We start from the raw sequence: 16747 nt of genomic DNA, 5'->3' as shown, positions 1-16747 counted from the left end.
GACAGCATCTACTGAGGGTATGAGAAAGGGATGATGAGAGTGACAGCATCTACTGAGGGTATGAGAGAGGAAGGATGAGAGTGACCGCATCTACTGACGGTATGAGAGAGGGATGATGAGAGTGACAGCATCTACTGAGTGTATGAGAGAGGGAGGATGAGAGTGACCGCATCTACTGAGGGTATGAGAGAGGAATGATGAGAATGACCGCATCTTCTGAGTGTATGAGAGAGGGAGGATGAGAGTGACCGCATCTACTGAGGGTATGAGAGAGGAATGATGAGAGTGACAGCATCTACTGAGTGTATGAGAGAGGGAGGATGAGAGTGACAGCATCTACTGAGGGTATGAGAGAGAGAGGAGGAGAGTGACAGCATCTACTGAGGGTATGAGAGAGGGAGGATGAGAGTGACCGCATCTACTGACGGTATGAGAGAGGGATAATGAGAGTGACAGCATCTACTGAGTGTATGAGAGAGGGATGATGAGAGTGACAGCATCTACTGAGGGTATGAGAAAGGGATGATGAGAGTGACAGCATCTACTGAGGGTATGAGAGAGGAAGGATGAGAGTGACCGCATCTACTGACGGTATGAGAGAGGGATGATGAGAGTGACAGCATCTACTGAGTGTATGAGAGAGGGAGGATGAGAGTGACCGCATCTACTGAGGGTATGAGAGAGGAATGATGAGAATGACAGCATCTACTGAGTGTATGAGAGAGGGAGGATGAGAGTGACCGCATCTACTGAGGGTATGAGAGAGGAATGATGAGAGTGACAGCATCTACTGAGTGTATGAGAGAGGGAGGATGAGAGTGACAGCATCTACTGAGTGTATGAGAGAGGGAGGATGAGAGTGACAGCATCTACTGAGGGTATGAGAGAGAGAGGAGGAGAGTGACAGCATCTACTGAGGGTATGAGAGAGGGAGGATGAGAGTGACCGCATCTACTGACGGTATGAGAGAGGGATGATGAGAGTGACAGCATCTACTGAGTGTATGAGAGAGGGAGGATGAGAGTGACAGCTTCTACTGAGGGTTTGAGAGAGGAATGATGAGAATGACCGCATCTTCTGAGTGTATGAGAGAGGGAGGATAAGAGTGACAGCATCTACTGAGGGTTTGAGAGAGGAATGATGAGAATGACCGCATCTACTAAGGGTATGAGAGAGGGATGATGAGAGTGACAGCATCTACTGAGGGTATGAGAGAGGGAGGATGAGAGAGAGGATGAGAGTGACAGCATCTACTAAGGGTATGAGAGAGGGATGATGAGAGTGACAGCATCTACTGAGTGTATGAGAGAGAGAGAGGATGAGAGTGACAGCATCTACTGAGTGTATGAGAGAGAGAGGGAGGATGAGAGTGACAGCATCTACTGAGTGTAAGAGAGAGGGAGGATGAGAGTGACCGCATCTACTAAGGGTATGAGAGAGGGATGATGAGAGTGACAGCATCTACTGAGTGTATGAGAGAGAGAGAGAGGATGAGAGTGACAGCATCTACTGAGTGTATGAGAGAGGGAGGATGAGAGTGACAGCATCTACTGAGTGTATGAGAGAGGGAGGATGAGAGTGACAGCATCTACTGAGGGTATGAGAGAGGGAGGATGAGAGTGACCGCATCTACTGAGTGTATGAGAGAGGGAGGATGAGAGTGATCGCATCTACTGAGGGTATGAGAGAGGGAGGATGAGAGTGACAGCATCTACTGAGTGTATGAGAGAGGGAGGATGGGAGTGACCGCATCTACTGAGGGTATGAGAGAGGGAGGATGAGAGTGACAGCATCTACTGAGGGTATGAGAGAGGGAGGATGAGAGTGACCGCATCTACTGAGGGTATGAGAGAGGGATGATGAGAGTGACAGCATCTACTGAGGGTATGAGAGAGGGAGGATGAGAGTGACAGCATCTACTGAGGGTATGAGAGAGGGAGGATGACGGTGAGGGGTTAGTGATATGTGAAGTGACAGGAGGAGAAAGATTTTGGAGCTGGATAATGTAATACTGTAACATGTATTAATGATGAGAACAAGGAGAAGTATGACTGAGGAGATGACAGGGAGAGCAGCCGTACATGTGACACAAGGGACACGATGAAACAGGTCGGGTGAGGAGAATGATTTTTAATTTCTTTATATTTTTCCCCATGGTTCCTTTAATTTAGTATTGCATTTTATTAGTCGTTATAGAAGGTGTCAGGGGTATGAGCTGGGCGTATGATAATTCGGTGGCTCGGTGCATTAGGAACATGACCTTTTATGTCTGAGAAGGACGGATCAAGTCCCCACATAGAGAATCAGATGATGTGGACGTGTGACACTGAGAAGCACCTAGTATATAGGCGATGAGACATCACAACTGGTCTATGTGAACATTTAAAGGGATTGTCCAGCTACAATAATTCTCTTAGCATTCCTTTATGATAGAAATAGATTACTAATAGGCTTGAATGAACAAGGACACCACAGTCTCCAGTTTATCGGTTTGGGTTTGGAGTGCCGGCACCTCTTCTTCTGTCCTGAGTCGGAGCGTGACCAGTCCTGTGTGAGAAGGGGCCGGATGACTGGATAATGGCTGGCTTAGCCGCCTCACACCAAGGGTCTCGTGCGACTCAGGAAGCCCCTCCAGAGACTGATATCTGCAGAAATAACCACCTCAACTCAAGCCTAATATTAAGTGGTAAATCTTATATTATGGGCACAGAAATTATTATTTCAGCTGTCAATCCCTTTAACGGACAATGGAGTACTTCTTCAATCGCCATTTATTACTTATCAACTGGAGGGGTGATTATTGTCTAAACACTGACCCCATCGCTGGGACCCTCACTAATTACTACAATAAATGTCTCAAATCCCCCATTCATCCTCACTACATACCTGCAGCGAGGAGAAGTATGAATGCAGCGGTGGTCGAGCGTGCATGCTGGTGGTCCACTCAAAGTCTGTAGGACTAATGATGATAACCAAGTAGAGAAGATCAAGACTGTAAAGTATATAAAACAGATGTTGTTCCCCTCATAAATCAGGGAGGAGCAGATGTTTCATATTAGCTTTAATACAACTTAGTAATGTGCATTTTCTGACCTACCAAGAGGAACACATTTCCAGTACATATTATTGGTGGTCATGTTTCAAGCCCATTCAGCTAAAGCCCTACTATAATACTGCTCCTATGTACAAGAATAAAACTACTATAATACTGCCTCCTATGTACAAGAATATAACTACTATAATACTGCTCCTATGTACAAGAATATAACTACTATAATACTGCTCCTATGTACAAGAATATAACTACTATAATACTGCTCCTATGTACAAGAATATAACTACTATAATACTGCTCCTATGTACAAGAATATAACTACTATAATACTGCTCCTATGTACAAGAATATAACTACTATAATACTGCTCCTATGTACAAGAATATAACTACTATAATACTGCCTCCTATGTACAAGAATATAACTACTATAATACTGCTCCTATGTACAAGAATATAACTTCTATAATACTGCCTCCTATGTACAAGAATATAACTACTATAATACTGACTCCTATGTACAAGAATATAACTACTATAATACTGCTCCTATGTACAAGAATATAACTACTATAATACTGCCTCCTATGTACAAGAATATAACTACTATAACACTGCTCCTATGTACAAGAATATAACTACTATAATACTGCCTCCTATGTACAAGAATGTAACTACTATAATACTGCCTCCTATGTACAAGAATATAACTACTATAATACTGCCTCATATCTGCAAGAATATAACTACTATAATACTGCTCCTATGTACAAGAATATAACTACTATAATACTGCTCCTATGTACAAGAATATAACTACTATAATACTGCTCCTATGTACAAGAATATAACTACTATAATACTGCCTCCTATGTACAAGAATATAACTACTATAATACTGCTCCTATGTACAAGAATATAACTTCTATAATACTGCCTCCTATATACAAGAATATAACTACTATAATACTGACTCCTATGTACAAGAATATAACTACTATAATACTGCTCCTATGTACAAGAATATAACTACTATAATACTGCCTCCTATGTACAAGAATATAACTACTATAACACTGCTCCTATGTACAAGAATATAACTACTATAATACTGCCTCCTATGTACAAGAATGTAACTACTATAATACTGCCTCCTATGTACAAGAATATAACTACTATAATACTGCCTCATATCTGCAAGAATATAACTACTATAATACTGCTCCTATGTACAAGAATATAACTACTATAACACTGCTCCTATGTACAAGAATATAACTACTATAATACTGCTCCTATGTACAAGAATATAACTACTATAATACTGCCTCCTATGTACAAGAATATAACTACTATAATACTGCCTCCTATGTACAAGAATATAACTACTATAATACTGCTCCTATGTACAAGAATATAACTACTATAATACTGCTCCTATGTACAAGAATATAACTACTATAATACTGCCTCCTATGTACAAGAATACAACTACTATAATACTGCTCCTATGTACAAGAATATAACTACTATAATACTGCCTCCTATGTACAAGAATATAACTACTATAATACTGCTCCTATGTACAAGAATATAACTACTATAATACTGCTCCTATGTACAGGAATATAACTACTATAATACTGCCTCCTATGTACAAGAATATAACTACTATAATACTGCTCCTATGTACAAGAATATAACTACTATAATACTGCTCCTATGTACAAGAATATAACTACTATAATACTGCTCCTATGTACAAGAAATATAACTACTATAATACTGCTCCTATGTACAAGAATATAACTACTATAATACTGCTCCTATGTACAAGAATATAACTACTATAATACTGCCTCCTATGTACAAGAATATAACTACTATAATACTGCCTCCTATGTATAAGAATATAACTGCTATAATACTGCTATGTACAAGAATATAACTACTATAATACTGCCTCCTATGTACAAGAATATAACTACTATAATACTGCTCCTATGTACAAGAATATAACTACTATAATACTGCCTCCTATGTACAAGAATATAACTACTATAATACTGCCCCTATGTACAAGAATATAACTACTATAATACTGCCTCCTATGTACAGGAATATAACTACTATAATACTGCTCCTATGTACAAGAATATAACTACTATAATACTGCTCCTATGTACAAGAATATAACTACTATAATACTGCCTCCTATGTACAAGAATATAACTACTATAATACTGCTCCTATGTACAAGAATATAACTACTATAATACTGCTCCTATGTACAAGAATATAACTACTATATTACTGCTCCTATGTACAAGAATATAACTACTATAATACTGCTCCTATGTACAAGAATATAACTACTATAATACTGCTCCTATGTACAAGAATATAACTACTATAATACTGCCTCCTATGTACAAGAATATAACTACTATAATACTGCTCCTATGTACAAGAATATAACTACTATAATACTGCTCCTATGTACAAGAATATAACTACTATAATACTGCTCCTATGTACAAGAATATAACTACTATAATACTGCTCCTATGTACAAGAATATAACTACTATAATACTGCCTCCTATGTACAAGAATATAACTACTATATTACTGCCCCTATGTACAAGAATATAACTACTATAATACTGCTCCTATGTACAAGAATATAACTGCTATAATACTATTCCTATGTACAATAATATAACTACTATAATACTGCTCCTATGTACAAGAATATAACTACTATAATACTGCTCCTATGTACAAGAATACAAGTACTATAATACTGCCTCCTATGTACAAGAATATAACTACTATAATACTGCTCCTATGAACTAGAATATAACTACTATAATACTGCTCCTATGTACAAGAATATAACTACAATAATACTGCCTCCTATGTACAAGAATATAACTACTATAATACTGCTCCTATGTACAAGAATATAACTACTATAATACTGCTTCCTATGTACAAGAATATAACTACTATAATACTGCTCCTATATACAAGAATATAACTACTATAATACTGCTCCTATGTACAAGAATATAACTACTATAATACTGCTCCTATGTACAAGAATATAACTGCTATAATACTATTCCTATGTACAATAATATAACTACTATAATACTATTCCTATGTACAAGAATACAACTACTATAATACTGCCTCCTATGTACAAGAATATAACTACTATAATACTGCTCCTATGAACTAGAATATAACTACTATAATACTGCTCCTATGTACAAGAATATAACTACTATAATACTGCCTCCTATGTACAAGAATATAACTGCTATAATACTGCTCCTATGTACAAGAATATAACTACTATAATACTGCTCCTATGTCATAGAATATAACTACCATAATACTGCTCATATGTACAATAATATAACTACTATAATACTGCTCCTATGTACAAGAATATAACTACTATAGTACTGCCTCCTATGTACAAGAATATAACTACAATAATACTGCCTCCTATGTACAAGAATATAACTACTATAATACTGCTCCTATGTACAGGAATATAACTACTATAATACTGCCTCCTATGTACAAGAATATAACTACTATAATACTGCTCCTATGTACAAGAATATAACTACTATAATACTGCTCCTATGTACAAGAATATAACTACTATAATACTGCTCCTATGTACAAGAATATAACTACTATAATACTGCCTCCTATGTACAAGAATATAACTACTATAATACTGCTTCTATGTACAAGAATATAACTACTATGATACTGCTCCTATGTACAAGAATATAACTACTATAATACTGCTCCTATGTACAAGAATATAACTACTATAATACTGCTCCTATGTACAAGAATATAACTACTATAATACTGCTCCTATGTACAAGAATATAACTACTATAATACTGCCTCCTATGTACAAGAATATAACTACTATAATACTGCTTCTATGTACAAGAATATAACTACTATAATACTGCCTCCTATGTACAAGAATATAACTACTATAATACTGCTCCTATGTACAAGAATATAACTACTATAATACTGCCTCCTATGTACAGGAATATAACTACTATAATACTGCCTCCTATGTACAGGAATATAACTACTATAATACTGCCTCCTATGTACAAGAATATAACTACTATAATACTGCCTCCTATGTACAAGAATATAACTGCTATAATACTGTTCCTATGTACAAGAATATAACTACTATAATACTGCCTCCTATGTACAAGAATATAACTACTATAATACTGCCTCCTATGTACAAGAATATAACTACTATAATACTGCTCCTATGTACAAGAATATAACTACCATAATACTGCTCCTATGTACAAGAATATAACTACTATAATACTGCTCCTATGTACAAGAATATAACTACTATAATACTGCCTCCTATGTACAAGAATATAACTACTATAATACTGCTCCTATGTACAAGAATATAACTACTATAATACTGCTCCTATGTACAAGAATATAACTACTATAATACTGCCTCCTATGTACAGGAATATAACTACTATAATACTGCCTCCTATGTACAAGAATATAACTACTATAATACTGCCTCCTATGTACAAGAATATAACTACTATAATACTGCTCCTATGTACAAGAATATAACTACTATAATACTGCCTCCTATGTACAAGAATATAACTACTATAATACTGCCTCCTATGTACACGAATATAACTACTATAATACTGCTCATATGTACAAGAATAACTGCTGCAATGGACTAGACTTCACATCTAAATGATACAAGTCAAAAAACGACCATGGATATCCCTATTGCCAATACTTAGAGTATCAATGAATATTGTGGCTAAATAAAGGGGTCCAGCTTAATTGATAACCCGGTACAAGCTCCCGAGTGTAAATAACAACAAAGACAAAAAAATTGGAGCTCACAAAGTACCCATATAAAAGGTTTTAAACATAGTATATAACAATATATGCCATTAAAAAGGGGGAAGTGACAGATCAGACTCCATCCCGGCAGAACACACACCGCAGAAATATATTAAATTGGGAAATAAATAGAAATCTAATTTACATATATATATATATAAATTGATATACCATAGAAGTAAAAGATAGCGGAAGGGTGAGTCTATAATTGTGAGAGTCATTAATAAAACATTATATAAGGATATTGGAAAACTAATAGTACATACGGAGCAATCCCGCAAAAATCTTAGCCAAAACTCCAGGAAGACAACAGCAAAAACAGGACTCCTCTAAGCAAAGTGTGCTCTGCCGGGATGAGTCTGTTCTGTCACTTCAACCTTTATAATGATATATATTGTTATATACTATGTTTCAATAAAATATAAAACCTTTTATGCGGGTACTTTGTGAGCTCCAATTTTTTGTCTTAGTTGTTTTCACATCTAAATGCGGAGGATATTTTGGGGCGGTATGTTATGTGCATGAGGAGTGCGGTTATACAGCTGGTGTTGGAGGTTACGTGGCGATTCTTAGGTCCTGTTGAGTGTCTCAGGGGTGTGCGGACAGTATCTGTACAGGAAGGACATGTGGGTGTGCACTGAATAGATCCTGGTGAGACTGATTGAACACAACATCGTTTTCATGAGAAGGTGGAGGTGTAGAGGAGTTGGAGCTTTGTGTGGCAGGAGAGCAGGTCTTAGAGAAGGGTGATCTGTGTGTGGGCGACTTGGGAGATGAATGAACTCCAAGATGGAGTCACAGTAATTAATAAGAGAAAACAAGGACAGAAGGTCAACATTGAAGGACCAAGAAGAGAGCAGAACTGACATGAGGAGAGCATGACCTATCAGTGAAGTGGCCCAGCAAGATCTGCGGGATACTACACCGCACAGGAGAGCTGACAGATCCTCTATACTACACCACACAGGAGAGCTGACAGATCCTCTATACTACACCACACAGGAGAGCTGACAGATACTCTATACTACACCACACAGGAGAGCTGACAGATCCTCTATACTACACCACACAGGAGAGCTGACAGATCCTCTATACTACACCACACAGGAGAGCTGTCAGATCCTCTATACTACACCACACAGGAGAGCTGACAGATCCTCTATACTACACCACACAGAAGAGCTGACAGATCCTCTGTACCGCACCACATAGGAGAGCTGACAGATCCTCTATACTACACCACACAGGAGAGCTGACAGATCCTCTATACTACACCACACAGGAGAGCTGACAGATCCTCTATACTACACCACACAGGAGAGCCGACAGATCCTCTATACTACACCACACAGGAGAGCTGACAGATCCTCTATACTACACCACACAGGAGAGCCGACAGATCCTCTATACTACACCACACAGGAGAGCTGACAGATCCTCTATACTACACCACACAGGAGAGCTGACAGATCCTCTATACTACACCACACAGGAGAGCTGACAGATCCTCTATACTACACCACACAGGAGAGCTGAAAGATCCTCTATACTACACCACACAGGAGAGCTGACAGATCCTCTATACTACACCACACAGGAGAGCTGACAGATCCTCTATACTACACCGCACAGGAGAGCCGACAGATCCTCTATACTACACCACACAGGAGAGCCGACAGATCCTCTATACTACACCACACAGGAGAGCTGACAGATCCTCTATACTACACCACACAGGAGAGCCGACAGATCCTCTATACTACACCACACAGGAGAGCTGACAGATCCACTATACTACACCACACAGGAGAGCCGACAGATCCTCTATACTACACCACACAGGAGAGCTGACAGATCCTCTATACTACACCACACAGGAGAGCTGACAGATCCACTATACTACACCACACAGGAGAGCCGACAGATCCTCTATACTACACCACACAGGAGAGCTGACAGATCCTCTATACTACACCACACAGGAGAGCCGACAGATCCTCTATACTACACCACACAGGAGAGCTGACAGATACTCTATACTACACCGCACAGGAGAGCTGACAGATCCTCTATACTACACCACACAGGAGAGCTGACAGATCCTCTATACTACACCACACAGGAGAGCTGACAGATCCTCTATACTACACCACACAGGAGAGCTGACAGATCCTCTATACTACACCACACAGGGGAGCTGACAGATCCTCTATACTACACCACACAGGAGAGCCGACAGATCCTTCATACTACACCACACAGGAGAGCCGACAGATCCTCTATACTACACCACACAGGAGAGCTGACAGATCCTCTATACTACACCACACAGGAGAGCCGACAGATCCTCTATACTACACCACACAGGAGAGCTGACAGATCCTCTATACTACACCACACAGGAGAGCCGACAGATCCTCTATACTACACCACACAGGAGAGCTGACAGATCCTCTATACTACACCACACAGGAGAGCCAACAGATCCTCTATACTACACCACACAGGAGAGCCGACAGATCCTCTATACTACACCACACAGGAGAGCTGACAGATCCTCTATACTACACCACACAGGAGAGCTGACAGATCCTCTATACTACACCACACAGGAGAGCCGACAGATCCTCTGTACTACACCGCACAGGAGAGCCGACAGATCCTCTATACTACACCACACAGGAGAGCTGACAGATCCTCTATACTACACCACACTGGAGAGCTGACAGATCCTCTATACTACACCACACAGGAGAGCTGACAGATCCTCTATACTACACCACACAGGAGAGCCGACAGATCCTCTATACTACACCACACAGGAGAGCTGACAGATCCTCTATACTACACCACAAGAGAGCTGATGGATCCTCTATACTACACCACACAGGAGAGCTGACAGATCCTCTATACTACACCACACAGGAGAGCCGACAGATCCTCTATACTACACCACACAGGAGAGCTGACAGATCCTCTATACTACACCACACAGGAGAGCTGACAGATCCTGTATACTACACCACACAGGAGAGCTGACAGATCCTCTATACTACACCACACAGGAGAGCCGACAGATCCTCTATACTACACCACACAGGAGAGCTGACAGATCCTCTATACTACACCACACAGGAGAGCCGACAGATCCTCTATACTACACCACACAGGAGAGCTGACAGATCCTCTATACTACACCACACAGGAGAGCTGACAGATCCTCTATACTACACCACACAGGAGAGCTGACAGATCCTCTATACTACACCACACAGGAGAGCTGAAAGATCCTCTATACTACACCACACAGGAGAGCTGACAGATCCTCTATACTACACCACACAGGAGAGCTGACAGATCCTCTATACTACACCGCACAGGAGAGCCGACAGATCCTCTATACTACACCGCACAGGAGAGTCGACAGATCCTCTATACTACACCACACAGGAGAGCTGACAGATCCTCTATACTACACCACACAGGAGAGCCGACAGATCCTCTATACTACACCACACAGGAGAGCTGACAGATCCACTATACTACACCACACAGGAGAGCCGACAGATCCTCTATACTACACCACACAGGAGAGCTGACAGATCCTCTATACTACACCACACAGGAGAGCTGACAGATCCACTATACTACACCACACAGGAGAGCCGACAGATCCTCTATACTACACCACACAGGAGAGCTGACAGATCCTCTATACTACACCACACAGGAGAGCCGACAGATCCTCTATACTACACCACACAGGAGAGCTGACAGATACTCTATACTACACCGCACAGGAGAGCTGACAGATCCTCTATACTACACCACACAGGAGAGCTGACAGATCCTCTATACTACACCACACAGGAGAGCTGACAGATCCTCTATACTACACCACACAGGAGAGCTGACAGATCCTCTATACTACACCACACAGGGGAGCTGACAGATCCTCTATACTACACCACACAGGAGAGCCGACAGATCCTCTATACTACACCACACAGGAGAGCTGACAGATCCTCTATACTACACCACACAGGAGAGCCGACAGATCCTCTATACTACACCACACAGGAGAGCTGACAGATCCTCTATACTACACCACACAGGAGAGCCGACAGATCCTCTATACTACACCACACAGGAGAGCTGACAGATCCTCTATACTACACCACACAGGAGAGCCAACAGATCCTCTATACTACACCACACAGGAGAGCCGACAGATCCTCTATACTACACCACACAGGAGAGCTGACAGATCCTCTATACTACACCACACAGGAGAGCTGACAGATCCTCTATACTACACCACACAGGAGAGCCGACAGATCCTCTGTACTACACCGCACAGGAGAGCCGACAGATCCTCTATACTACACCACACAGGAGAGCTGACAGATCCTCTATACTACACCACACTGGAGAGCTGACAGATCCTCTATACTACACCACACAGGAGAGCTGACAGATCCTCTATACTACACCACACAGGAGAGCCGACAGATCCTCTATACTACACCACACAGGAGAGCTGACAGATCCTCTATACTACACCACAAGAGAGCTGATGGATCCTCTATACTACACCACACAGGAGAGCTGACAGATCCTCTATACTACACCACACAGGAGAGCCGACAGATCCTCTATACTACACCACACAGGAGAGCTGACAGATCCTCTATACTACACCACACAGGAGAGCTGACAGATCCTCTATAGTACACCACACAGGAGAGCTGACAGATCCTCTATACTACACCACACAGGAGAGCCGACAGATCCTCTATACTACACCACACAGGAGAGCCGACAGATCCTCTATACTACACCACACAGGAGAGCTGACAGATCCTCTATACTACACCACACAGGAGAGCCGACAGATCCTCTATACTACACCACACAGGAGAGCTGACAGATCCTCTATACTACACCACACAGGAGAGCCGACAGATCCTCTATACTACACCACACAGGAGAGCTGACAGATACTCTATACTACACCACACAGGAGAGCCGACAGATCCTCTATACTACACCACACAGGAGAGCCGACAGATCCTCTATACTACACCACACAGGAGAGCTGACAGATCCTCTATACTACACCACACAGGGGAGCGGACAGATCCTCTATACTACACCACACAGGAGAGCCGACAGATCCTCTATACTACACCACACAGGAGAGCCGACAGATCCTCTATACTACACCACACAGGAGAGCCGACAGATCCTCTATACTACACCACACAGGAGAGCCGACAGATCCTCTATACTACACCACACAGGAGAGCTGACAGATCCTCTATACTACACCACACAGGGGAGCGGACAGATCCTCTATACTACACCACACAGGAGAGCTGACAGATCCTCTATACTACACCACACAGGAGAGCCGACAGATCCTCTATACTACACCACACAGGAGAGCCGACAGATCCTCTATACTACACCACACAGGAGAGCTGACAGATCCTCTATACTACACCACACAGGAGAGCCGACAGATCCTCTATACTACACCACACAGGAGAGCCGACAGATCCTCTATACTACACCACACAGTAGAGCTGACAGATCCTCTATACTACACCACACAGTAGAGCTGACAGATCCTCTATACTACACCACACAGGAGAGCTGACAGATCCTCTATACTACACCACACAGGAGAGCCGACAGATCCTCTATACTACACCAGACAGGGGAGCGGACAGATCCTCTATACTACACCACACAGGAGAGCCGACAGATCCTCTATACTACACCACACAGGAGAGCCGACAGATCCTCTATACTACACCACACAGGAGAGCCGACAGATCCTCTATACTACACCACACAGGAGAGCTGACAGATCCTCTATACTACACCACACAGGAGAGCCGACAGATCCTCTATACTACACCACACAGGAGAGCTGACAGATCCTCTATACTACACCACACAGGAGAGCCGACAGATCCTCTATACTACACCACACAGGAGAGCTGACAGATCCTCTATACTACACCACACAGGAGAGCTGACAGATCCTCTATACTACACCACACAGGAGAGCCGACAGATCCTCTATACTACACCACACAGGAGAGCCGACAGATCCTCTATACTACACCACACAGGAGAGCCGACAGATCCTCTATACTACACCACACAGGAGAGCAGACAGATCCTCTATACTACACCACACAGGAGAGCTGACAGATCCTCTATACTACACCACACAGGAGAGCTGACAGATCCTCTATACTACACCACACAGGAGAGCCGACAGATCCTCTATACTACACCGCACAGGAGAGCTGACAGATCCTCTATACTACACCACACAGGAGAGCTGACAGATCCTCTATACTACACCACACAGGAGAGCTGACAGATCCTCTATACTACACCACACAGGAGAGCCGACAGATCCTCTATACTACACCACACAGGAGAGCTGACAGATCCTCTATACTACACCACACAGGAGAGCTGACAGATCCTCTATACTACACCACACAGGAGAGCCGACAGATCCTCTATACTACACCGCACAGGAGAGCTGACAGATCCTCTATACTACACCACACAGGAGAGCTGACAGATCCTCTATACTACACCACACAGGAGAGCTGACAGATCCTCTATACTACACCACACAGGAGAGCCGACAGATCCTCTATACTACACCACACAGGAGAGCTGACAGATCCTCTATACTACACCACACAGGAGAGCTGACAGATCCTCTATACTACACCACACAGGGGAGCTGACAGATCCTCTATACTACACCACACAGGAGAGCTGACAGATCCTCTATACTACACCACACAGGAGAGCCGACAGATCCTCTATACTACACCACACAGGAGAGCTGACAGATCCTCTATACTACACCACACAGGAGAGCTGACAGATCCTCTATACTACACCACACAGGAGAGCCGACAGATCCTCTATACTACACCACACAGGAGAGCCGACAGATCCTCTATACTACACCGCACAGGAGAGCTGACAGATCCTCTATACTACACCACACAGGAGAGCTGACAGATCCTCTATACTACACCACACAGGAGAGCTGACAGATCCTCTATACTACACCACACAGGAGAGCCGACAGATCCTCTATACTACACCACACAGGAGAGCTGACAGATCCTCTATACTACACCACACAGGAGAGCTGACAGATCCTCTATACTACACCACACAGGAGAGCTGACAGATCCTCTATACTACACCACACAGGAGAGCTGACAGATCCTCTATACTACACCACACAGGAGAGCTGACAGATCCTCTATACTACACCACACAGGAGAGCCGACAGATCCTCTATACTACACCACACAGGAGAGCTGACAGATCCTCTATACTACACCACACAGGAGAGCTGACAGATGTCATAGATGTGTCTCACTGAAGGTCCTTTCCAAGTCTGTAATATTTGTTCTATGTCTCATCCTGATTATAGTGATACCTACATATACTTTGTTCTCTTTGCATGTGTAAGGCTACTTTCACACCTGCGTGTAACTTTTCCGTAATTGAGATCCGGCAGAGGATCTCTATACCAGAGAAAAATGCTTCCGTTTTGTGCCCATTCATTGTCAATGGGGACAAAACTGAACTGAAGAGAAAGGAGTGGTCCAAAATGTATTCTGTTCAGCAAGTAGCTTTTTTCTGTCTGGCATGGGATGCGGAGCAAGATGGTTCAGTCATGACACACAATGCAAGTCAATGGTGTCGGATCCGTTTTCTCGGAGACAATAGAAAACGGATCCGTCCCCGATTGACTTACAATGGTTGTAGTGATGGATCTGTCATGGCCATTTTAGAGATAATATAACCACCGGATCCCTTAATAACGCTTTCATTTGTGATCCCTTCATAACGCTTCCATTTGTGATATACAACCGTTCTAGGTAAAAACGCAAGTGTGAAAGTAGCCTAAGACTATGTTGCGGGAAAAAAAAGTCACTGTCTGTAACACAATCCATCTTCCTTTTATAAGATATGATATCTCTTTTCAGCTTGACCCAGATAACACGGGTTTTGTATGTGCGGACACCTTTGCCGCCCTGGTAAACAACCATGAGCTGCCCCTGGACCCCGCCAAGCTGGAGATGTTATTTGCCCTTTCACAGGGTAATGAAGAGGGGCAGATCTGTTACCTTCAGCTTGTGGACCTGGTGAGCAATGCAAAATCTTTCCGTCATAAGGGGACACATAGCAACTAACCTCTCAAAGTACATAAAGTACATGTACAGAAATTCACTATTGTGGGCTCACGGTACTAAAAAGATACAGTACAGACCAAAAGTTTGGACACACCTTCTCATTCAAAGAGTTTTCTTTATTTTCATGACTATGAAGCATCAAAACTATGAATTAACACATGTGGAATTATATACATAACAAACAAGTGTGAAACAACTGAAAATATGTCATATTCTAGGTTCTTCAAAGTAGCCACCTTTTGCTTTGATTACTGCTTTGCACACTCTTGGCATTCTCTTGATGAGCTTCAAGAGGTCGTCCCCTGAAATGGTCTTCCAACAGTCTTGAAGGAGTTCCCAGAGATGCTTAGCACTTGTTGGCCCTTTTGCCTTCACTCTGCGGTCCAGCTCACCCCAAACCATCTCGATTGGGTTCAGGTCCGGTGACTGTGGAGGCCAGGTCATCTGGCGCAGCACCCCATCACTCTCCTTCATGGT

General features: G+C 42.3%; 1 protein-coding gene across 1 annotated transcript in view; it reads left to right on the top strand.

Moving 5' to 3' along the window:
• Positions 1–16747, top strand: part of RHBDL1 (rhomboid like 1) — a 46466-nt gene that overhangs the window by 4906 nt on the left and 24813 nt on the right. The window contains exon 2 of the mRNA XM_040439374.1: positions 16064–16222. Within this exon, the coding sequence (XP_040295308.1) occupies positions 16064–16222 (159 nt within the window). The remainder of the gene's footprint in view (positions 1–16063; positions 16223–16747) is intronic.

The sequence above is a fragment of the Bufo bufo genome, chromosome 7 (assembly GCF_905171765.1).
Source record: "Bufo bufo chromosome 7, aBufBuf1.1, whole genome shotgun sequence".
Lineage (NCBI taxonomy): Eukaryota > Metazoa > Chordata > Amphibia > Anura > Bufonidae > Bufo > Bufo bufo.
Note: the sequence above shows the minus strand (reverse complement) of the source record. Positions and strands in the feature narration are given on the sequence as shown.